The 24674-nt window shown below is 32.6% G+C and overlaps 6 protein-coding genes across 16 annotated transcripts; 3 read left to right on the top strand and 3 right to left on the bottom strand.

The window, feature by feature from the left end:
• Positions 1-3748: 3748 nt before the first annotated feature.
• Lop2 (long wavelength sensitive opsin 2) lies at positions 3749-6730 on the bottom strand. Of its 2 annotated transcripts, none has more exons than XM_011152106.3 (9): positions 6516-6730; positions 6213-6409; positions 5844-6082; positions 5376-5482; positions 5197-5303; positions 4881-5028; positions 4696-4806; positions 4204-4370; positions 3749-4119 (listed from the first exon to the last, which is right to left on the bottom strand). In XM_011152106.3, the coding sequence occupies exons 1-9, from the start codon at positions 6615-6617 to the stop codon at positions 3999-4001; spliced, it is 1299 nt and encodes a 432-aa protein (XP_011150408.1). In that variant the 5' UTR covers positions 6618-6730; the 3' UTR covers positions 3749-3998. The 2 variants fall into 2 exon arrangements, with proteins under 2 accessions (XP_011150408.1, XP_011150409.1); XM_011152107.2 differs by having other exon boundaries at positions 6529-6683.
• A 269-nt stretch (positions 6731-6999) lies between these two features.
• Positions 7000-11110, bottom strand: LOC105189780 (COMM domain-containing protein 2). Of its 2 annotated transcripts, XM_025306421.1 has the most exons (7): positions 10993-11110; positions 9661-9721; positions 7900-7966; positions 7744-7821; positions 7561-7643; positions 7318-7491; positions 7000-7243 (listed from the first exon to the last, which is right to left on the bottom strand). In XM_025306421.1, the coding sequence occupies exons 3-7, from the start codon at positions 7964-7966 to the stop codon at positions 7037-7039; spliced, it is 609 nt and encodes a 202-aa protein (XP_025162206.1). In that variant the 5' UTR covers positions 9661-9721; positions 10993-11110; the 3' UTR covers positions 7000-7036. The 2 variants fall into 2 exon arrangements, with proteins under 2 accessions (XP_025162206.1, XP_019700036.1); XM_019844477.2 differs by lacking the exons at positions 9661-9721; positions 10993-11110 and adding an exon at positions 8403-8421.
• On the top strand, positions 8474-9542 carry LOC109504470 (uncharacterized). The gene is made up of 3 exons (XM_025306425.1): positions 8474-8674; positions 8774-8921; positions 9171-9542. Exons 2-3 carry the CDS (start codon positions 8783-8785, stop codon positions 9377-9379), a joined length of 348 nt encoding a protein of 115 aa, XP_025162210.1. The 5' UTR covers positions 8474-8674; positions 8774-8782; the 3' UTR covers positions 9380-9542.
• Positions 11111-12914: 1804 nt separating the features above from the next.
• Positions 12915-15950, top strand: LOC105189779 (60S ribosomal protein L5). Its single transcript, XM_011152103.2, has 6 exons — positions 12915-13005; positions 14206-14391; positions 14500-14634; positions 14850-15052; positions 15128-15305; positions 15685-15950. Exons 1-6 carry the CDS (start codon positions 13003-13005, stop codon positions 15871-15873), a joined length of 894 nt encoding a protein of 297 aa, XP_011150405.1. The 5' UTR covers positions 12915-13002; the 3' UTR covers positions 15874-15950.
• Positions 15951-16458: 508 nt separating this feature from the next.
• LOC105189778 (mitochondrial-processing peptidase subunit alpha) lies at positions 16459-20154 on the bottom strand. 5 transcript variants are annotated; one of them, XM_019844478.1, is made up of 12 exons: positions 19963-20154; positions 19785-19899; positions 19403-19659; positions 19087-19166; positions 18691-18876; positions 18462-18554; positions 18120-18292; positions 17842-17953; positions 17526-17734; positions 17263-17428; positions 16862-16994; positions 16576-16754 (listed from the first exon to the last, which is right to left on the bottom strand). In XM_019844478.1, exons 2-12 carry the CDS (start codon positions 19841-19843, stop codon positions 16576-16578), a joined length of 1647 nt encoding a protein of 548 aa, XP_019700037.1. In that variant the 5' UTR covers positions 19844-19899; positions 19963-20154. The 5 variants fall into 5 exon arrangements, with proteins under 5 accessions (XP_025162201.1, XP_019700037.1, XP_019700039.1 ...); XM_019844480.2 differs by having other exon boundaries at positions 19785-19896; positions 19994-20148; XM_011152102.3 differs by having other exon boundaries at positions 19785-19896; positions 19963-20143.
• A 281-nt stretch (positions 20155-20435) lies between these two features.
• Positions 20436-24560, top strand: LOC105189775 (2',5'-phosphodiesterase 12). 5 transcript variants are annotated; one of them, XM_011152094.3, is made up of 8 exons: positions 20436-20513; positions 20689-20966; positions 21127-21677; positions 21870-22009; positions 22157-22443; positions 22523-22678; positions 22813-22933; positions 23864-24560. In XM_011152094.3, the coding sequence occupies exons 2-8, from the start codon at positions 20787-20789 to the stop codon at positions 24124-24126; spliced, it is 1698 nt and encodes a 565-aa protein (XP_011150396.1). In that variant the 5' UTR covers positions 20436-20513; positions 20689-20786; the 3' UTR covers positions 24127-24560. The 5 variants fall into 5 exon arrangements, with proteins under 5 accessions (XP_011150396.1, XP_011150394.1, XP_011150395.1 ...); XM_011152092.3 differs by having other exon boundaries at positions 20438-20513; positions 20642-20966; XM_011152093.3 differs by having other exon boundaries at positions 20438-20513; positions 20631-20966; positions 21876-22009.
• The last annotated feature ends 114 nt before the right edge of the window (positions 24561-24674 follow it).

Here is a 24674-nt window from a genome sequence, read left to right as displayed (position 1 = left end):
TGAACCAACTCGGATCTTGTTTCCCACTCGCTCAACGTTAACAATATCGCGACACTCTTCTTAACCGTAACTGAGCTCAGCTATTCTTTTACTTATCATTGGACAACTCGGGTAAAAAAATATCGATGTTTCCTTCCTAATAAGATTGCTGCCGCATTTTTTTTTGTAAGAACAAAGAGATCCTTGAAATCCTCTTATTGCCATATGCATCCTATCTCCTATAAAATTATCTTAAAGACACTGCAACGTACTCTTAATCCCCACCTCGAACTAAAAAACACTCGAAACACAGTCCTATGACCATATTTCGGCATAAAAATTAGATTTCCGAAGCAACTCCCCAAACTCCACTCTTTCAACCGAGCTGACGATTTGAGCAAAGCCAAAAAGTCACTTCACTTCTCGACAATCTCGCGAGCTAAAAGTATCCAAAGCTTTTCTCTTACTCAAAACATAAAAACCTTCACTCACTTCTCGATAGTCTTGCGAGCTAAAAACATCCAAAATTCTCTTTTACTCAAAACATAAAAACTAGAGACGTACGAATCAAGAATTTTTATATCAAATCGAATCGAATCGAATCTCATTTTTTAAATTCGAATTCGAATCGAATCTATGAAATTTCATTCGAATTCGAATCAAATCGAATCGAACTATTAAAAACATGAATATTAAACGTGCAAATAATGATGGAAGATTTTAATATGAAAGGAAATATTAATATTGTAATATTATCTTAAAATAAAATATATATTTAAATATTTATAGTAATTTATAATTAAGTTATTAATTATAAGTTAGGTTAATTACGGTAATTAAACATTATTAGTTAATAATTAATTAAAAAGTTAAGGGTTCAAATATATAGGCCCAGATGGCCCGTTTTATAACTGATACGCACAATATATTTTATTCGTATTCGAATCTTCGTGATTCGAGGTTTTCGAATTATTCGGATTCGAATCATAGGGATTCGGATTCGAATTCGAATAGTTCGCACATTTCTAATAAAAACCTTCACTCATTTCTCGACAAACCGAAAGTTCTCTCAGCTTCTCAGTCTTGGATTTTACTCTTCATACTCGCGATTCAAACCAGTGCAGTTAAGTGCTCAAAACTCAGCCCCGCCGGCAATAGGGTAAAAGGCTAACCTCCTGCATAAGAAACAGATGGCCAATTTCCCTATTCAGGGCTTGCCATTTCACTTTTAATCAACCAGGTTCAATTCTCAGCAAACAGTAAATTATTCACATGTTGTTTTTCTCTCCTAGATCGGACTTCCTCATTTGCATCCTTTTCATTTAATCTCGAAATTCGTTGCAGTGGGCTATCGCGTCCAGAGATCCTACGTAACTATCAACCGAGTCCTCGACTTGTTAGGTTGGCTGTTTGACACGGGCGATCACTATAGTCTCGAATCATCTGTCCGATATCTTCGGACATTAATTAATATAGTCTTTGAAACCGATTGCCATCCAGACCTATCATTCCTGTTCATTCCATCACCCATCTTCCCGTACCTCTTAAATCCTTCCCGAAATACTTCTCCACGCTTTGCCACTAGTTCACCCATTTTTCCTATATCTTATTCACCTGTCTCTCTCTCTCTCTCTCTCTCTCTCTCTCTCTCTCTCTCTCTCTCTCTCTCTCTCTCTCTCTCTCTCTCTCTCAACTTTCCACTCCCCCCAATTCACCGAACCGTTCTTCTCTCCTCACCAGATTAGATATTATTCGTTTTCCTTTACCTTTTTCTCCCTTCAAAATATTTGCGCACAACAGTTATATAACATATATGTTGCCGACCGTCTGGCATAATATGCATAATTGTATACTAACTACGCGAAATCATTGTCACACAAAAGCACGTGCCGACAATATTTGTTAAAGCAATTTAAACTTACTCTTAGATCTACCACAATAAAATGTGTCATCAATTTTTTATAATTTATATTAATTTATTTTTATAATTCAAATCACGTTTCCTCCTTTCTAATTCATTCCCCGATTCCAACTCGATTGACTCGCGGTCCAATCCCAGGTGAAGAGATTTAGTTCTCTGATCTAAAAAGTGGACCACCCGCTGTCCACGACGTGATCGGAATAAATGGACCCCTCTGATCCCTGACTTGTGTCGCGCACAAGTACGTGCAAAACTCGCAAGTGCGAGTACACGTTGCGCTCCTCCTCCAGGACGTAACATTTCAAATGTCGTGTTTTCATTCACGTTTCGATTAATCTCTGAGATCATAAAAATGTAACGTTCATCAATCTGATGATAGATTATAAGATTAATAAACTCGATTAATCTACAAAATCATTGAAATTTGAATACTGATCTAATCTTTCTTTGATCCACAAAATTAAAAAAAAGAAACATCAATAAAAGGATCTTCTGAATCGCGTTATACATGCCGAATAATTTATTGATTAACATCTTTTGTGCATACTACACATACAATCGAGATTAAGTGCCTCCTCTATCGCTCTTCGCTTTCTGCGAAGATAATAATATTCAATACTTTAACTGCTGTAAAAGGAGAGAACGTAAGATGAAACTGGAAAACGAAAATACGAATTTCTCATGTACAGGGTAACAGCAACATACAGGTCAGTATGACGGGTTGCTTGCCCCTATTCGAATGATAATGCAGAGGTTTCCGAAAAAAGTCACTCGTTGACTTTGTTGATAATGATATTTGCAGTGTTCCCAGTTATGACAAATGCAACTAACTTTGCACAGTGTTCGTTATGACAGTTTATCAACCGTTTACCGACAAGAGTCGAACCTCATTGAATTAAAAAAGATGTTTAAAAAATGAAACTGAGAAATAAATATTACGGAATAAAGCAGAATAAGTAAAAGTAATATTTAAAGAAATAAATAATACAACATATTTCCTGGTTTCGCATAATTTCTTAATTTCTGTCTTCTCACGTTGGAAAGTTCGATAGAAATTGGAGATTAGGAAGAAAACGATATAGAAATATTTAAAAGTCTTATATACTGTATTTCATCCATGTTTCTATAAAAAATCGCTTCTGCAAAAGTATGAATAGAATAAGTTCCAAAAAATCTCGACAAACAGGCTCTATTTTCGATAAAAGATGCAAGACTATAATGGCTCTATAGATTATAAAAGGCCCTATTTTCGATGTCAATATACAAGACTAATGTACCGAAAATATGTTGTTTGATAGTTGCGGTCGATTAAATTGCAACTAATATTTATATTGCATTTCTAGTCCATTCATATTTTTGCAGAAGCGATCTTTCGTAGAAACATGGATGAAACACAGTATGTAAAGACCTTTAAATATTTTTGTATCATTCTTTCTAATCTTCAATTTCTATCGAATTTTTTAACGTGAGAAAACAATTAAGAAATTATGCAAAACCAGGAAATATGTTATATTATTTATTTCTTTAAATATTACTCTTACTTATTCTGCTTTATTCCGTAATATTTATTTCTCAGTTTCATTTTTTAAACATCTTTTTTAATTCAATGAGGTTCGACTCTTGTCGGTAAACGGTTGATAAACTGTCATAACGAACACGGTGCAAAGTTAGTTGCATTATTTCATAACTGGAAACACTGCAAATATCATTATCAATAAAGTCAACGAGTGACTTTTTCGGCAACCTCTGCATTATCATCCGAATAGGGGCAACATGTCATACTGATCTGTACGTTGCTGCTACATCCTGTACATGTTTGAACATGAACATGCTCGAAAACATTTGCTCCACTCAAAATCCCATGTATGTAGCTTTTCGCATAATCGGCCATCCGTAACAACTATTGAAGCTTTACAAATTACAAATTTTCATACATATTTTTTACGGATAAAATTTACAAAATTTACACGTCCATGAAGAGTAATGTACCCGAGATCACTCATTCGTTGACCTTTCGTGCATGCGCGACGTGTAGAAGAGTATATTCTGATTATATTGTATCACATAATACTTGGAATTTACGATTCGTCACGAGGCACTACGCTGCTGTCGTCATGGACGCTGTTTCCGCGACTTTTTCCGGAGGTGTCGGTTCTTCGGTCGAGCCGCATACGAGGAATGGTAGCTTCTCCTTCAGCGCTGCTCTGTACTTCGGATGACTGCGTAAAAGAAATTTATCAATATCAATTATGTATGATTCCATCGACGCGATCGAAATACATTAAAGAAAAGTAACAGCTTACCTAATCCCATAAACAATAGGATTATATATAGCGTTTGCCTTCGCGAAGAGAGATCCCCAGATGGTATACAGAGGACTAATGCTGGCACCACCGAATATACCAGTATAATTAATAACCAGGTACGGAGTCCACGCCATAAACCACAAGGAAATAGTCATTAGAGCCACCTGTAATCATATTAATTTAAAAAAAATAAAAAATTAAATAAAATAAATTTATTATATAATTAAATTTTTGAAAAGTAAACTGAGCTTAATTTTCATTTAAGCAAACTAAACTTTGTTTATTAATTTTTACTTCTTAAAACTTAACTTTTAGTTGAGTAAGTTAAATTGTAGTTAATTTATTTAACTTTTTTTAAAATAAATTAATTTTTCAGCTTAATAAAAGTTAATTTTAGTTTACTTAGCTTTTAGTTGTGTGAATTAAAATAGTAAAGCTTATTAAGTTATGTTAATTAAAATAGTTAATTGAAACGGTTAATAGCCTTACTTTTGCCAGCTTCGCTTCCGCGCTTATATTTTGATTATCTCCAGATCGTAAGGACGCGACGTTCATTTTTTTCGCCTGTTCCCTCATTGCTTTTTCGTGAGCAGCTACTGTCTGTTGATTAAAAAATACATAATTACGGATGTAGAATTTTTTTTTAAACATGTAAGCCTCTAATCTGTACTCACTGAAACAATGAAATAATAGCTGTAGATTATAGTAAAAAGTGGCGTGTAGTAAACGAATATTGAATACACCAAGATGTAGGACTTGGAGCTCCAATCTTTGGTCAGATAATCCGTACCGCAAGCGGTCATGTTACCTTCTGGCACGTATCTAATTATGCAAAAGTATGTAAAAAAATATATTATCTATCAAAATATTTAAATTCATAATTTTCGAGTCCAATTTTTTTTACGATTTATTTTTACGATAAAATGCATATTATAATTACAATATACGATATGTCCTTTTTGTAAGAAGTTTTGATTATCTTGACGTTACCTGTTCCATCCCACCATTGGTAAAATCGTCCATACCGAAGCGAAGAGCCAGATAAGCAAAATTTCGAGTAACGCTTTCTTAATGGTGAGTGGTTTCCCTGCCATTCCCTGCATATATGTATTCCTTAGTTTTCGTTCCCATTTATCGAAAAACACTGTGGACATATATATTATACATACCTTTACTATAACATTATATCGATCTAAAGCGACAGCAGTCATGGTCCATATCGAGGCGCACCCGCATAAAGAGCCAACCATTGCGTATATGTCGCACATCAGAGGTCCTTAACATAAAATCGATTTGTTAGGATGATCGTAATTTATTAAAATTATAATTAAAACAAACAATTCTTTAAAGAATATCAGGTTTTAGGATTTATAAATATCCAGATCTAAAAGAGCTATAACTTTTTACTTTTAATCATTAAAAAATATCAGTTAATCAATATTAAAATACAATATTAACATATATTAACAAAATGTTCATACACATTCTAAGATTTTTATAAATAAAAATAAAAAGACTGGACATTATGTGTGTATGGGGAAGTTTTTCTTTTTTTAAGTACAAAACTCTTAAGTGTCAATAGATATGCAATTTTTAGAAAGAATTCTGCAATAATGCAAGCTGGAAGTTTACATTACCTAACACCCAAGTCTCATAGTAGCAGTTGATCACCATAGGAGGAGACATAATGATCATCATGATGAAGTCTGAGAAAGCCAGATTTACCACTAAAAGATTGCTAGGTGTTCTTAGCGAGGGTGTCATCAGGAACACGTATACTACAACACCGTTGCCAGTCCATCCCATAAATCCCAGTATGACCATCACGAGTCCTAAGATTTTGTGCCACATTGGATCCAGTGGTGGAAACTGATACCTGTAACTCACAAAGGCCTTGGTAATTTTACATTTACTAATTTGCATCAGATAGTATATATTAATAGTCGCATAGCGCTTATTAATCATATAAAAAAAGTAAATATCAACATGTAGAAGTTAATAATAACCAATGTGAGTCGACCAAATGCAGCATATCCGGAAGTACTTTATCCACTACAGTCTGATTGTTAAAACCCATGATTTGCCGCATAGCATGAGATGTGTCCATAGTCAGTACATTAGAAACAAGTGGCACGGTCGTTTGTCTGGATAAAACGGTCGAAGCTAGATTTTGGGCTCCTACTGTACTAAGAGATTCCATTTTCTGAAAGTATCAATAAAAGTTGATTTTGCTTTGAGCAGGAAGAATATTTATGAAATAGAGAGAGATGCATGAAATAACTTAAAGTTCATTGTAAAAATAAATATACATTGCATATATACTTTTTGACACTATAGTGTTTTAAAATATAACTGTTCCTGGACTTAGATCCCAAGTTTAAGACAATAGAAAACTTCAATTTATAAAACATCAATGCTCTGTACTAAGGAATAACTTGTAATGGTATTGTGTGTCACACCAAGACAGTACAAGTGCAAGAAGATCGCAGTCTTCTCTTATATATTCTCCTTGCACAGAGAGATCCAATAAAATTATCCAATTATATATTCAAATGCAGATCTAACTACATACATAGTAGACAATAGATGCATACATATTAGACCCGTGGATGTGCGATGCATGTAAGATTACTGTCAATTATTATTTAAGGTAAGCTGGCTAGAGTGAAACTTTACAGATGTCAATGACAAATGTGATTAGAATTGTTGTTATATTTATTGTATGAGTCAACATTTTTCTATTTAATCTTAAATTCATATTTCTTCATAAATTATATTATTTAATATCTTAAATCATAATTATATATATGAAATCACAAAAAATCTCTGCTTATTTTATTGCTTTGGATATCCTCCGAATATGTTGGCTACGACTCTCTTGTAAAGCCTCTTCCAACTGTTGAGTTATGTGGAGTAAGTTGGTAGGATCTGTTTGTAACAAAACATGTTCTATCTCATCTGAATTGTTGGGATTTTTTAATGATAGATCCAGGGTAACGAGTGGTGCAACTTGCTTCAGAAGGCACCTAGAGGCAGTCTGTAACAAGTATAACATAATTCAATTATATCAACATAGATAGAAATTAAAAAGTAACTTGTAAACTGTATTACTTGAACTTCAAATCTCCATTCCATGTCGTGATACTTAGGCAGTTGAAATCCAATTTCTTCAAGTGTATCTGTAACTTCATCTTTTTTGACATCATAAAGTTTGCTTAGTATTGCCTCCTTCTCTTCTGTGAAACCTAAAGCAATGACAGAATCCCGGAAATCTTCCGCATTCAACTACAAAATATAAGTACAGTAAGCAATATGCCATTATAAATTGAGATATTTACTTCATGTGTTGTTTACCTTGTGCTTACAGCTTTCCAGCAAAAGGTTAACCAAACCCTTAACTGAATTTTCTATCACATCCAACTCAACGTTCAACTTTTCTGAAACAAGTACAAGATAAATAAATATTAAGCAATAAAGGCTCTTAGATATACAATTAATTATAGATTACTTTGAAAATAGTAATAATCTACTACTTACGAGCAGCAGCATTATACATTTTAACATTCGGACCTTTTTGTAGATAATCCAAAGCTAATTTGCAAAAATCTTGTAGAACTGCGAAAATCACGATTATTTCTTCGGATGTTTCATAGCAAAAATAAATTTAAATATTGATAAGTAGTTTACTCGTACCTGGTGATGATTGTTCGGTTAGAAACAACACATGTTTCTTGTGATCCGGTTTCAATGTTAGCAGCATCTTTGGCACACAAAATGTGTTCTTTATTCAACGAGATTATATATTCATTCAAATCAAATTTTAATGATAATGTGACGCCGCAGCTGATTTCTAAAGCCAGCGACACACGGTGCTTGTTTTCGTGCTGGATTGCTTGCTGGATGAAAATACTGCGTTCTGATTGGTATATTTCCATCCATCTTCGGAAATGTACCAATCAGAACGCAGTATTTTCATCCAGCAAGCAATCCAGCACGAAAACAAGCACCGTGTGCCGCTGGCTTTATATAGCGATGGGCTTGAGTGAACCGCGATCGTCGTCCCGGCCGCTGGGCGCGGAGCGGTGTGAGGGGGACGGTAGGCATCACCTACTAAATTTCGCTCAAAATGTGCAGATCGTGTCCAGCTCTGCCCTAGATTATCAAAGAAATGCAACCGTTACCCCCTCCATAGTTACCGTCCGACATGTAAGGCCCACAGCTGATCCATTGAGTGAACAAAGTATCCATGGGTGTTTATTTCTAGCAATCTGATTTGTAATCGAATTGGAAGCAGTGATATAAACTGACTTTAAAGAAAGTTCCCTAGACTAATTCGATTTATGAAACGTGTCCTCGGAGCAATCCGATCAAATCCGATTAGCTCATAACAAGTAAAGGACGTGATTGCATCTTGATTTATTTGCATTTCGAAAAAACCATATTAAGATATCAAACCTAATCTTTTATAGTTGAGTATACATACATATCTTAGGTATATATCTTAGGTAACTTATAATTTGATTCATATTCTTGTTTAACAAAAATATTTTTATAAATATTCTTATAGAACACAAACATGGATTTATTACTTTTATGGAATATGTTTAATGATGACGAGGAAAATGAACCTGAATGGCAAATACATAGAGTAAGAGAAGAACATATTAAAATTAATAACTTTTATGAAAACGTCGTTCTTTATTATTCATTGATAGGTAAGAAGGACACACAGTAAATATACACACATATTTACTGAGTTGAATATAACAATGTTAAACAGTAATTTCAATAATATAGGTTCAATACTTATAAACAAAACAAAGATTTATTTAAATATCGTTTAATATGTGTACACGCGTATAGGTATATAAAATAATATAAGCATATAAAATTTTTTAAATATTTTATATAATGTATATATAATATTGTTTTGTCATGTTATATATGTATATGTTTTCTTTTAGATTTTAAAACACATTTTCACGTCAGAAGAGAAACTTTTGAAGTATTGATACAACATATTGGACCATACTTATTGCAACTAGACAATTGGCCTAAGATACTACTAGAGAAACAGATAGCTGTAGCCTTGTGGATATTTGGCAATCAAGAAGTTTATAGGTTGGCAATAATAAAATCCATTTCTTATATTACAATAAAAATTCACAGGTAACAGAGTGTTACCTATTTATGTTTATAAACCTATTGAGTTTGTATTTATACGTAACTCTGTTACATATACTTTATATATAACAGAGTTACATATAAACACAAACTGTCAATAACATAATATCAATATTATAATTTTCTACTCAACAATGTAACTGTTACATAACATGCACGTTATATGTTATATTTAAATTAGACAATGAGATATTGTAATATTTATGTTATGTTGCTGTTAATTGATGTTTACTGGGAAACATTGTCTTTTCAATAATATGATATATATACCGTATTGATCCTGTTCACATAGGTTTTCCTCTTGTTCACATGCCATACTGATTTTCAAGTTCTAAAAAAATGATTATTTTGATAAACTTATGTGCTAATAATTGAAGTAGACACAGATAAACTAATAGACTAGCATAAATACGTCAAGATGCATCCTTGTACAAAACAGAATTTTGTTAATATGTAAAAGAAGGCATCTGATGCCATGAAAATTGTGTCAATATTGCAGAAATTTTCTATTGTCATAAAAATTGCTACCAATATGCTGGCAAAAGAACTAAATTAATACAAAATTATTGTAGTAATAAAAAGACCATACTATGTTCAGTATTCTGTCTATCCGAGGAGTGGCAGGTTATTCATTATAGTTTATTAACTTTTTGAAAATATATATCGGTGAAATATAAATATATCTTGTCAATAGACATTTGAAGGAAGTTGAAAATTAGGTAATTATCCAATTTAGACTTTCACTTCCGATTTGGTTGAAATTCACATATTTATATTGTGTTTTAATGCATAGCAACCATGTATACCATTATATTGTGTTTTAATGCAACCATATTTGAAAGTCAAAATAGTCACTCTACACTGCAAAGCCAGATATGAATAGTTGAAGTTGACTAATATTACAGATTACGAAATCTGTTATTGCGACAAATTATAGCAGTTTCATTTATTTTTTTTTAATAAAACAAATAAGAAGGAGGTTAAAGATAGCCGCAGCAAAGTACAAGTTAGAAGAAGAAAGTATTTTGCTATTAATTGCACAAAAGACAAGAAAATTGGGTAAAACTAATCGGTAAAAAATTTAACTCCCTTATACTTTGTACTTACCTCAAACCACCTTGTTATTTGATTTTTTTTTTAATAAAATTAATAACAAGAAGGTTTCAGATAGTCACAACAAAGTACAAAGTCATTAGGACCAGAAAATATTTTGCTATTTAAAATAAAAAAAAATTAATCAAATAACAAGAAGATTTGGGATAGTCGTAGTAAAATATAAAAGAGTTAAGTTTTTTAATTAATTTCACCCAACTTTCCTGTTTTTTGTATAATTAACAGAAAAGCACTTTCTTAGCCTAATTCTTTTGTACTTTGCTGAGGTTACCGTTAATTTTCTTGTTGTTTTAATTACAAAAAAAATTAGTAAATCAAACAACTGCTATAATTCATTATTATGACAGGTTTCTTAACCTATTATGTCAGTCAATTTTAATTATTCATATTTCATTTCGCAGTGCAAAGTGACAATTTTGATTTTCACAGTGATTTCACAGTAGATTGCTTTGACTAGAAAAGTAATTATAAGATTCATAAAGTACATACCTATATATTTTGCCTGATTCGTATTAATATGATTTGAAATGTAAATCACAAGTAAATAAACCACGTCCTTCTCTACTCGTCATGAGCTAATCGGATCTGGGTACCTATTATGGAACTCGTCGGAATCGATTCCGATCGAATTTATTTCATTACTTTCTAGATTTCTATTGGCTGCATTCAGCAGACTCAACAGTTGGACAACATTACTAGATTTTCTACTGAATCTCGCTCCTGATTGGTAAATACTTCTGGGTCTATGAAGAATCTAAAAGAATGCTCCAATCATAGACAATAATCACTAAGCGCTCTCTGATCACTTTGTTCTACTGAACGCGGCCAATGTCTTTTCTAGGGGAAACGGAATTATTCTGATCGGAATCGATTCCGACGAGTTCCATAATAGGTACCCTGATCGGATTGCTCCGAGGACACGTTTCATAAATCGGATTAGTCTAGGGAACTTTTTCTAAAGTCAGTTTATATCACTGCCTCCAATTCGATTACAAATTAGATTGCTAGAAGTAAACACCCCTATTATAAACCCGGCTTAAAGCGTGGTCTACAATGGCAGTAAAGGCCATCACACGTAGAAAAATTTTAACCGTAACCGTAAGGTTGTAAGAAAACTGGCCAATCACAGTCGATCCTTTCTCTTGTGACATTATAATAATCGACTGTGATTGGTCAGTTTTCTTACAACCTTACGGTTACGGTTAAAATTTTGCTACGTGTGATGGCCCTAAGCAGTAAGAAGTAAGCGTAAGCGGTAAGAAATAAACCAATCACAGTCGATTATGACAAAAATAATCAACTGTGGTTGGTCCATTTCTTACTGTTCACACTTACTTCTTACTGCTTACTGCCATTGTAGACGACGCTTTAGAGCCATAGCATATAAACGAATTTAAGCAGTAAGACATAAGCAGTAAGTAAATCGACCAATCATAATTTAAATTTAAGATCGCCATTTTAAAATTTACGAGAATAATTGATTGTGATTGGTCAATTTCTTTATTACGTCTTATTGCTTACGTTTTTTTATGTTCATCCGCTTTATTAAATTCAGCCTTAAGGCCCATCTACAATGGCTGCAAGAATAAAGGCTCGTCTACAATAGCTGTAAGAGTAAAGCCAGTGGCACACGGTGCTTGTTTTCGTGCTGGATTGCTTGCTGGATGAAAATATTGCGTTCTGATTGGTACTTTTCCGAAGATGGATGGAAATGCACCAATCAGAACGCAGTATTTTCATCCAGCAAGCAATCCAGCACGAAAACAAGCACCATGTGCCGTTGGCTTAAGGCTGTAAGGCTGTAACGTAAGCTGTCAGCGAATGAAAATATTTCATTTCGTATTTTGCAACCTTACAGCCTTAGGGCCAGAGCACAGACTTCTGCATAACGTACAATACACAACGCATAAGAGAATCAACAAATCAGAGTTCTTAATTTCTGTCCTGAGAAGGGAAATGAAGAACTCTAATTGGTTGATTCTCTTATGCGTTGTGTATTATGCGTTATGCAGAAGTCTGTGCTCTGGCCCATTCTCTTAAGTCTGTATCAGACTACGGATTGGGATTGAGTATTGGATTGAAATTTAACCAATCAGGAGTAAGTTTACTATACTTGAGATTATTTTCTCTTTTTCAATTGGTCAAATTTCAATCTAATCTCAATCCCAATCCATAGTCTCATACGGGCTTTACAGCTAATGTAGACGAGCCTTTATAGATTCGGGATAATGCTTATGTGAAAAATAAAGACTTTTTAATAAATATTCAATAAATGTACGCCAATAAAATATATTTATTCGATATGCTATTCCATATTTTTTCTATTTGATATTTGTATATCAAAAGTGAAATAATATCGAATAGTCGATAATTTCGAATATCGATAAACATCACTATTTCCAGGTCCCCCCACCAGTTCCCACGAGTGCGCATCATTAAGCTACAGAATTCTTTTCTCTCACAAGCGTTTAAGGTGTACGGCTGGGATAGTTCGGCAAGATGGTATGATTGAAGTTATCTTTTCGTAATATTAAGAATAACATTATTTTCCTTGATATTATTCTTCCTTAAGATAAATTCAATTATAATAAATACAAGTCAATTATTAAAAAAGAGCGAGAAAGTAGGATGCTTATTTCCCAGACAGATTCGTCATTGCTTCGTGGTTGCGTTCTTTGTGGAAAGATTTACACATTTTCCATTTTTGTATAATTTTAATACTTATTTTTTATTTCAAAATATACAGGGTGTCCCATTTAACGTGAGACATCGAAATAACTGGAAAATAAAACAAAAATAAAAATCGCTGAAACATGTGTCGAACGAATTCCGAGGACGAGTAAAATGGCATGATTCCTTTTTCATTTGGTGGACGTCCTCAAGGTGATTTTAAGGCCAACTTTGTTATTTTAAATGAAAACCTATATTTTTTATGACGGAAGCATATTCTATATAAAAAAACAATTAACTCTTGTCAGAAAAATTTTTTTTATTTTATCATTACTTTCGAAGATATCGTACGAAGTAATTCCGATTTTTATTCGAAATGAATAAAATAAACGTATTATAATAAATGCTCAAAATGATGGCCTTCCATTTCCAAATACTTGTTAATGCGATTAATAAAAGATCGATGCACTGATAATAAAGTCTTTGGACGGATATCGCGACAGGCATTTCGAATTCGTTCTTTCATGTTTTCTGGTGTGGTTGATCGTGGTGATTTAACGTTAGATTTTTATTTACGAGGTCACCTTAAAGAAAAAATTTATGTTTCAGCGATTTTTGTTTTTCTTTGTTTTCGAGTTATTTTGATGTCTCAAGTTAAATGGGACACTCTGTATAATCATATATGTGACATGTCTGTGAGTGATTTCTGTAACTTTCTTATAACCATAATTCCTTATGAAATTCCTTATATAAAATGTCCAATATAAAAGTGTTCTTATATGTGGATTTGTAAAGAATGTCTTTAAAGAAAATAGCATACAATGAAAATTCCATGAACCATGTTAATTATATAATTTATCTCATTGGAAAATAATATTTAATTGATGATTTTTACTGCAGATTTAGTTTATTTCTATGAATAATAATGAATAATGAAAAAAAATCCTTTTAATCCTGGATATTACAGTTACAAAAATCATCTCAATTATATCATTTCTTATCTGATTCTAATTTTTATAAACTTTTGTATAGGGTTTTATCAAAATAGTTAAGAATAAGCAGTACTTTAAACGGTATCAAGTTAAATTTAAGAGGCGTCGTCAAGGAAAGACTGATTATTATGCTCGAAAAAGATTGACCATACAAGACAAAAATAAGTATAATACTCCTAAGTACAGATTGATTGTACGAATATCTAACAAAGATATTACTTGCCAGGTAAATAGAATAATATATTCAGCCTTAATTTATTTTTTAATATTTTATATTAAATTTGTATTATATAATTTGTATAAATTGTATAACTAATATATATTATATCATAAGGTGGCTTATTCACGGATTGAAGGAGACAGAATTGTATGTGCTGCTTATAGCCATGAGCTTCCAAAATATGGAATAAAAGTTGGCCTTACTAATTATGCATCTGCATATTGCACTGGTTTACTTTTAGCAAGAAGAGTAAGTTATTTTTCCTGATTACTTTCCAAAATATATTTATAAAAAACATATGGAGTGATCTTTAACATGATGATATATAATCTCAGCTCGCTTTGATGTTTCACTGAAGAAAACTAAGGTTCCCAATTATTATAATCTGATGATAAAATTGTCAAATATGTGTAGATTATATTAAGAAATTAGCCAATGTTAAAATCAATTTTTTATTTTCTTAGTTGCTGAAGAAACTAGGCCTTGATACTTTGTATGTTGGTAACACGGAAGTATCTGGTGATGAATTTAATATTGAGGAATTAGATGGTGGTCCAGGTGCATTTAGATGTTACCTGGATACTGGTTTAATGCGCACTACAACAGGTGCACGAGTTTTTGGTGCCATGAAAGGCGCAGTTGATGGAGGCCTTGATATTCCTCATAGGTGATAAATTTAGTTTTACAATTTTTAAAATATATCCTATAATTCAGTTGTTTTAACAACTTTTTATCTTTACAGCACTAAAAGATTTCCAGGTTTCGATAACGAAACAAAAACATTCAATGCAGAAATACATAGGCAACATATATTGGGTCAGCATGTTGCCAATTATATGAGAACTCTTGAAGAGGAGGACGATGAAGCCTTCAAGAGACAATTCTCGCAGTATATTAAGCATGGAATTTCTGCAAACGACGTAAGCAATTGAAATATCTTGGATCTTGATGTGCTATTGATGATCTCTCTTTCGATATACATGCGTTGCGTATTTAAATTATCTACATGTATTCCGAACGGCAGTATTAGAGATTTTACTAGACAGGGATATAAACTCTCGGTGATTTGCCATTGCCTTCCGAGAGGAGAGCGATCGATTAACATAATATTTGGGTTCTGCTGGGAATTGATCTTCGGCTTTGTAGACTAATGTGCTGTCTACTATGCCTCGCTCTCGATTGAAATATAATTTTGAATATTTGAAATATAATTTATCAAAGTAAACTTATGTTACACTATCATTAATCCATATATATACATGTATATAGACATTAAACAAAAAAATTTTTTTTATTTAGATTGAGAACATCTATAAGAAGGCTCATGAAGCGATCCGAGCTGACCCAGAATATAAGAAGATCATCAGAGATAAAGAACCAATTAAAAAGAGATGGAATCGCGCCAAGTTATCATTGGCAGAAAGAAAAAATCGTATAGCTCAGAAAAAAGCTTCATTTCTTCAGACACTAGAAGAAATAGAGACGTAATATACGAATGCAAAAGAATGAGGCTATACAACGAATCTGTATTTAATTTAATTCCAATATATATATTATAAATAATGAATTTTTTTAATTGTCAATTTTTTTTAAATTATGCCAATTGTTAAAAGCTTAAAAACAACATTTAGTTTTGTTCTTGTATAATTTCAATTGTTTTTCTTCCTATGTATTTCAATTTTTTGATGAAATTCTATCATTCAATATAATACGATATATAATATATAGCATCAATCAAGTATTAATCAAGTATTTGATCTTGCGCATCTTGCATCATGTTTCCGTTCGATGGTAAAATTCTTTTGTTTCTTTATTTTGTGCTGCTGAACAATAAATAATTTTACGTTTTTGTTAATTTAACGTTATCAAATATAGATATAAAATATAAATAACAATGAATATATCAGAAAACAATACATTACAAATATATAGAATTTTAGAAAATCATTTATAACGATGTGATTGTTCTTTCCGATATATCACTTGCATCACGTGTAAAATTTTAAGGTTAAAAACTTTACAGTATTTGTTTTAAAGATATCGAGATTAATTAATTACGTAGATACATATATGTCCTATCTTATATAAAGTTTAATTGTCAATGTATAAACAGATGTTAAGTATTCAAATTCTTAATTCATTAAACTTGATTAAGTAACATTTATTTAGATTGAAAAAGCTAGCGCGATTTTAACGGAAAAGTGACAATCTGCTACGAGAACCGGGCAACCGACCTTGTGCATCGATTAAGCCAGTTTGAACATTCGATAAAGAAGGAACAGCTTTCACATCACCGCGCGCCGCCATACAAGGTGGTGATTTCAATAATCGCCTTGTTACCCTATTAATATCGTCTTTGGATATTTCTTCTGTAAATGTAATTTTTTCTTATAAGTGTTGCTGACATACTGGTTTTATAAAAAAAATTAAAATCTTTCAATTTATTTTAAATCAGAACTCTCTGTATGTGGCTTACCAATGGCTTGTATGAAATATTCTGATCGTTTTCTGGAACCAGTTGCCAAGACCTGTCTACCTATATCTTCAAATGCAACCGGCCGTTGTTCTAGATTCATAAGTAACATGGATTGCAGTTGCTTCTTTGCTCTCTGCATAAAAAATAGAATTATTAACGTGTGCAATTATTACATAAAATATAATTATATAAAATAGCGATTTAATAAGATTGAAGCTAATTTGTTTACATATGATTGATTTTTTTACTTTTATTTTTTTTGCAGTCGCACATGCATTGAACTTATGCGAATATATGTTAATAATATATAGAGAATAATATCTTACATTATTTTGATGAACATTTTAAGAAAATATAATCATAATAAAAAAAGAGAATATAATTATGAAACACAATCATACCGCTAATTCAGTGTCTGTAACTCCATTTGCCATCGCGACCATTTCCTGTACAATTACTTCTACCATTTCTTTCATGTGAGGCGCTGTACATGAGGCGTGGATACAAAACAGTCCAGTGTCAGCATAAGCATGATTATATGCCGTTGCACTATACAACCAATGATACCTGCAACATCAATCATTTAAAATGATATTCTTAACTATTTTTTTACTTTACATCTGAATGGAACATACAGAGTGATATAAAAGTAACTGTGTCTTACCTATTTAACACGTTGGTATACAAACGCGTATACATGCCCTTTCCAGGACCACCTGCGCTAAAACTGCCACCACCTCCCATCATCATATTTAACACACACATAGCAACAAAATCTGAATCATGATGGGAACAACCTTCTAGACCTATGACAACGTGTGACAATTCAGGCAAACCACTAGGTCCTGCATAAGTCGGAACGTTACATTGTTCCTATAAAAACGTAAATTATTATATTCTTATTTTTTTAATTCATATATCTTTATATTTTCATTTTATGATAAAGCAGTTGCTTCAACAAAATATATGAATGACCATACTGAAACATATCCTCCTGTATATTGTGCAATAGATCTATCGACACTATTTTCATTATTCGGCAGAATAAGATCGGTCTGTTCCTCCCAGATGGGTTTTTCTTCGACAAAATATCTACGTAAAAGAAAACGTTATTAACACTTTTATATATATAGAAAAATAAAATTTTTAAGAGATACTTTGAATATAATGTTAGAATGTGTTCTGCTTATTTCGGAAAATCTATCGGATTATTTCTGAATCATTTTGTTACCATCTACTGAGAATTTATGGTTATTACTTATTAACGGCATGGACCAAATCTTCATGTTCCACACCAACCCCGGCAACTACCATTCTACTTGGTACATAATGGTACTTGAGATACGTGTGCAAAACTTTTCTATTAATCTTTTCAATGTTGTTTTCTGGACAGATCTTGGGTAAGCCTAATGTGTTGTATCTGTATGCAGCCTATCAACAAATCATATTCATAATTATATATTTTAATATTTATAATATTTATAATAAATTTATATTTTAATTATCACAATATATATTTTTTATATATCTAAAGAAATATATAAATTCAATGTATAAGTTTCAGATCAATTTAGAAAATTTATTAAAAATTAGAACTTACAGCATGAATCATGTCCATCAATATGGGCTCCTGCTCCGGTCTAGTGTGTAAAGACTCCAATTCAAATTGTACTGTTTGTTTAGCAACTTCTATCTAAAATGATTTTATTTTAATCTATATCTATCATATATATATATATGAACATATTCTTAAAAATATTTGTTAATATTTCAATTTGATTAAATAACAAAGTACAAAACAATTTTTATGTTACATATTGCATATGTACCTCTTTATCTGTAATTTGTGGTCTTAAAACAACATCACCCAGAACTTGAGTTACTAAATCCAGTCCATGACGTTGTGCTGATGCTGCATAGATGAATGTATCTCTAGATGCTTGACAATCACATATAGCACCATGCTTTTCCAATGCTAACATTATTTCATCCTTGCTGCTGTATGTGTTGGTAGACTGAAATAACACGTATGTGTATTTGTCATAGAGATATAAGCATTTATTAAAAGACTTTTCAGTAGTTTGTAAACCTAAGTTATTTATCCTAATGGACTTACAATTATATATATATATATATTACAGAATTAAACTAGTTAAAGATATATGTTAATAAACTACTATAATCTGCTTGCTATATATAAAAAATAGAACAATATTTAATCTTACACCAAATGCCAGTTTTTCAAGGAAATGTGAGATACCACTAGGATATGCCACTTCATATCTTGGACCAGAATCAATAAGAACTAAAAATTAAATTAGACAAACCCATGTAAATATAATGTAATTATATTAACTTTGCTTCTTTTCAAAGAGCTTTTAAACTAATGCGATATATTAGAGTAAAACAAGTATATTATTTTCTTTTACTTTCACTTATTGCATTAGTGTCGACTGGTTCAAAAGTTCTTTGAAAACAAACAGATCTATGGGCTGCAATCAATGATATTTGCATTTTATATTATAAAAATTTAACACTTACCACCTACAGTACAAAATTGTCCAAACCGATTTTCTGATGCTACTTTTAAACCATTTGATAAAACTGTGATTTGTGTTGTTTGATGTTCTTCTTTTGCGGTGGAATAAACAGCTTTTGGCAAATTAGGGACAGGTTCTGTCAGTGGTGGAAATGGTGTAACGCTTTTCTTTGTAAGAGAACCTTCTAAACCAGGAGGTTCTCTCTGAGAGGAGAAATTACATTTTTGCCAAGTGTTAAAGTATTTTGTTTGCGTAAAACTAAAAAATTAAAAATTGTTATACAATAAGGAACATTTACTAGGAGATAAATATGTAAATATTTTTTATATTATATAATAAAATTAGTTATTAAATCAATAATATATCATATCTAATAATAATACCTTTTTTTAACAGCGACGATTAATTGCTTCTGCGATATATTAGCAAACATTCTGTACATTTTGTCAGCTCGAAGATTCTTAACATACAAGTACAATTTGCCTCCTCGAGTTGCTGCTGAAAGTCATAAGGATAAAAAAAAAGAAAAGCAGTAAATGTTTTTAAGTTTCGTAAACTCACAGATTTAACGTATGTACAAGTATAAACATACTCTAGAACATTTGGCAGTAATATATTTTATCAATGCATAGAATATAAGTTTAAATTGTCTAGAAATTATATCCTCTACACACAACATGCCCATACATCACTTTCCTTTTCATCGAACACGAGATAATAGATATTCACGAAGTTATATTAATCTGCAAGAGTCGGAGAAAAAAATTACTTCTGTAGCACATAGAGGCTGCGTTCCGAAATGCACTGCCAATATTGAAAGTACATAGTTTATGTCACGTATATTATAGAATTTCAGTGTTGGCAGTGAATATCGGAACGCAGCCAACCAATCGTAGTTATTGTTTAGCTTGGATTAAGTTAAATTTGATTTATCTGATTGGTCTATGTCGGATATTTGTGATGTCAGATGTAGGCTGTGTTCCGAAATTCACTGCCAGTACTGAAAGTACATAGTTTGTGTCACGTATACTATAAAATTTCAGTACTGGCAGTGAATATCGGAATACAGCCGATATGTGCCTGCACTTTCTTCAGAATGTGAGGTTATATAGGTATAAACATAAAATATATTTTCGTTAACACTTATATAAAAATATCAATAATATATTAATATCTCTTAGCACAAGAAACATATATGTCTGTATTTAAAACTATTCTATATTTTTAAGCTTATTTTCAGGTCAATATAAATGATATAGTCAGTTATAATGCAAAGCACGTTTCCAGTTAAGTTGTTGGTGCAGAGAAGTTATCTAGCCTCGTCGATTATTGCACGAATTTTGCCTGTTCGTAACACCCATACGCAACCGAAGCACATATTAAAGATGAACGAGGCGTTCCTTCGCTATGAGAAAGACAGTGATGTGTTCGACATCTCCTTTCGCTATGTGGATGAAGTTGCAAAAGTAGATCGTCAGTTTAACTTTTCCAGGCAAGCCACAGAGAGCGTCAACAATTTTCTCAGTAGGATCAATACAAATGTTTGTAAATATATAAACAATAAGGTAAGGAAGATATTAAAATGTAACGGTGAATCCCTAATGCTAGGATGCACTTGTCAATTTTGTTGAAAAACATATCTGTCAAAATATTAAATAATATAGGCAAATATTGAAATGAAATACAATAAAATAATATAAGGATCAATTGATTGTTTTTATATAGGCAGAGAGGAAGAAAAAGAAGAACACTGCTTGTGAAGTACCTGTACTACCACTCGATAATGTAGATTCTGGGAAGATAATGCTTCTTAAGAATGATATCCAGGTGGATGGCAATATATCCTGCAAGAGCTTACTACAAGAACCGACAGAACTCAAGCTAGTTATCTTGGAAAAGACATATATAGTGAAACGGAACATACCTTACATCTCTAACATTTCACTGCCTACAAGCATGCTGGTGGGCTTTCCAACTTATCCAACTAAATTTGAAGCACTATATACTGACAAGAAGCGATCGATATTCAACTGGTATAGGAACAATGCTGTCAACAATAAACCGGATTCATGGGTCCATGTGAATGAGGGATATCTATATATACCAAATGTACCAGACATTGGCTGTAACATGAAAATTAGCTGTGTGCCATGGAATGAGTCAGACTCTGGTTGTATCATTGAAGTGCAATCGAAGAATACTGTAGAAGCTGGTCCTGGTTTGTGTCCGTTTGACATTCGACATGAATTCACAAAAAACAGACTATCGGGCAAAAGGTATGACATTAGCAAAATACTGTATATATTTATATATAGTAAATATAGTAAATATAAAATTTAGTATACATTTAAGTATATATAGAACATTGGATGTAAAATAGGTGTTTGAACGTGTGATACTTAAAACATATTATATATCGTACTGGACAAAGGTACTATATACTGTATACTTGAACGAAAAACATTAAGTTTCAGAATAATGTCTTACAATATATTGGCAGACGCGTACACTGATTCCGTTTATTCCAAGGACGTGTTGTTTCCGTACTGTCCGGAGTATGCATTGGACATAGACTACCGAAAGCTATTGATACTCAAAGAAATTGTAGGTATGTGCCAAGCAATTTACCAGTCGTGTTAGATCGTTTTATCAAACGTAGCAGAATCTGCAAATAAGACATTCATAATTAGTACTTATTTTGACTACCGTCAAAGTAATAATGTTATTGTTATATTATTTTTTGTTATTGCCGCAGGATTTAATAGCGACATAATCTGTCTGCAAGAGGTAGACCGTAAAATATACGAACAAGACTTGTTACCATCTCTGTCCATGCTGTACTATGATGGTATATACGTGACGAAGAACGTGATAAGCGAGGGACTCGCTATGTTCTTCAATCATGAGAGATTCGACATGTTAAATGTCGAATCCAAAGTGATAAGTCACGATGTTGATTCCCCCAAATTTAAGGAAGTTTGGAGCAAGATCGAGAATGACAGAGTGAAGGAGAGATTTTTAAATAGGAACACGACCGTTCAGGTATGATCGTGCACGATTTCTCTTGCGTTATTGATACTTATTAATCAAGAAGATCGAATTTAACTCAGCTGTGACACAGGTAATGTCGTTACGATCGAAAGAAAATCCATCTAAGATCCTGGTCGTTGGCAATACGCATTTATACTTTCGACCCGGCGCCTGCCACATACGTTTGTTACAAGGATATTACGCGATCACGTATATAAATGAAGTAGCGAAGGCGATACGGGAGGAGGTAAATAAGTATTTCGAGAAAAAGAGAAACATTATTTTTCATGGAAATTAACGTTCTGCGGAAAATGTTATTTTCTTCAACACTTCTGTGATTCTGTTATTGACGACTGCAAGTGTACCTCACTGTGTCGACAGAATCCTGGTTGCGACGTGAGCGTGTTACTCAGCGGAGACTTCAATAGCGTGCCGGAACGCGGTGTATATCGGTTGTTCACCGAGAATTACATTCCGGAGAATTGCGAAGACTGGAGAAGTAGTGAGTTACTCTCTTTTTTTATCATTACCAGTCCATGGAGTCCTGGCTTTTCTCTCTCCTGTATTTTTGCTCATCACTTTATATATATCTTGAGATGCAACTAGAATATGTACAGGATGGCCCACGTAAAGTGTTACAAGTCCATAACTTTAAAAATATTTATCAAATCAAAAAATTCATAAGTTCATAAGGAAGTTTCATGTATTCAAAAGGCCTCTCTAACTACATAAATGTAAAGTCGCCCCCGCTTCTCCTTGGTATATAAGGGGGAACGGGGGTAACTTCATAATTTTAAATGGAACCCCCTATGTTGCATATATTTGGATTTTATGGGAAAAAACAAGTAAATTTCATCTGAGACATTTGTTTGGAAAATGCTTCTATCAAAAGTTATAAGCATTTAAACCTTTAGCGATTTCATTCATGATTGAACTCCATTGACACAAAGTTCGCGATACAACAAAAAAGACCTTAGAGTACATACTTGATGTTAACCAAAAGAAACATAAATAAACACATTTATCGGGAAACGTAAATACAGATCACAAATAAATACAGATCATCAGACATTTAGTTAGTTTTGAACTGGTTTAAATGCTTATAACTTTTGATAAAAGCATTTTCCAAACAGATGTTTCAGATGAAATTTACTTGTTTTTTTCCCCGTAGAATCCAAATATGCAACATTTTATAGGGGATTCCATTAAAAATTATGAAGTTACCCCCGTCCCCCCTTAAAGGGAAAGCGGGGGCGACTTTACGTTTATATAGCTAGAGAGGCTCGAATACATGAAACTTCCTTATGAACAATCTTTTTATTTGATAAATATTTTTAAAGTTATGAATTCTTGTAATACTTTACGTGGGCCACCCTATATAATCGTCATATTCATGAAACCACATGAAATTATCGCGTGTTTTGTATTTCAGACGCCGAGGAAGAGGTGGCGAACGTATCCTTGACGCAGGATCTTCGGATGTCCAGCGCTTGCGGCACGCCGGAATACACAAACTACACACCGAACTTTTCCGCTTGTCTAGACTACATATTTTATGAGAGAGACAAGTTCGAGGTGGAGCAGGTGATTCCAATGCCCAGCAAAGAGGAAATCACTCTTCACACGGGTTTGCCGTCCATAGTATTTCCCAGCGATCACATCTCCTTGTGCGCTGATTTAAAATTTAAGGAATAATATCGGGGAATCATCAAATGAGGACTAATTGACTCTGATTGTACCAGTTGCGTCATATTCTGATTTGGATTTCTATTGCGTTTCAATGTGAAAATATGACACTTCTACCGAAAGCCATTATCCTTACGCAATACTGATTGGTAGATATCAAGCTTATGTGAAGATGGAATCTGGAAGAGAAAATTTTATTGTGTATAATTAAAAAATATCGACTCAATTGGCAGACCATTAAAAGTGATATCAGAGCCCTGTTTTAGGATGAGAAGAGATTCACGAGGAGTGTGGTGTTATTGATCCAGGGAAGCATACGACTTCACAAACACACATGCGAGACACATCACATTAATCTGATTTATAGTGATTTATAGTGATCAAAGTATACATTCATGTTTCAGTAATACGAAGATACAGTAAAGTAACATTACTTACGTTTATACCTAGTTAAAAGTTAATTTACAAAAACTTATATACAGATGAATATCGCTTCCTTCCTTTTTTGCTTCGCAAGGCTCGGTCATGGAGATCTGCAGGTAACGAGAAAAGTCGCT

This window comes from Harpegnathos saltator, unplaced genomic scaffold, assembly GCF_003227715.2.
Source record: "Harpegnathos saltator strain DR-91 unplaced genomic scaffold, Hsal_v8.6 scaffold779, whole genome shotgun sequence".
NCBI lineage: Eukaryota > Metazoa > Arthropoda > Insecta > Hymenoptera > Formicidae > Harpegnathos > Harpegnathos saltator.
Note: the sequence above shows the minus strand (reverse complement) of the source record. Positions and strands in the feature narration are given on the sequence as shown.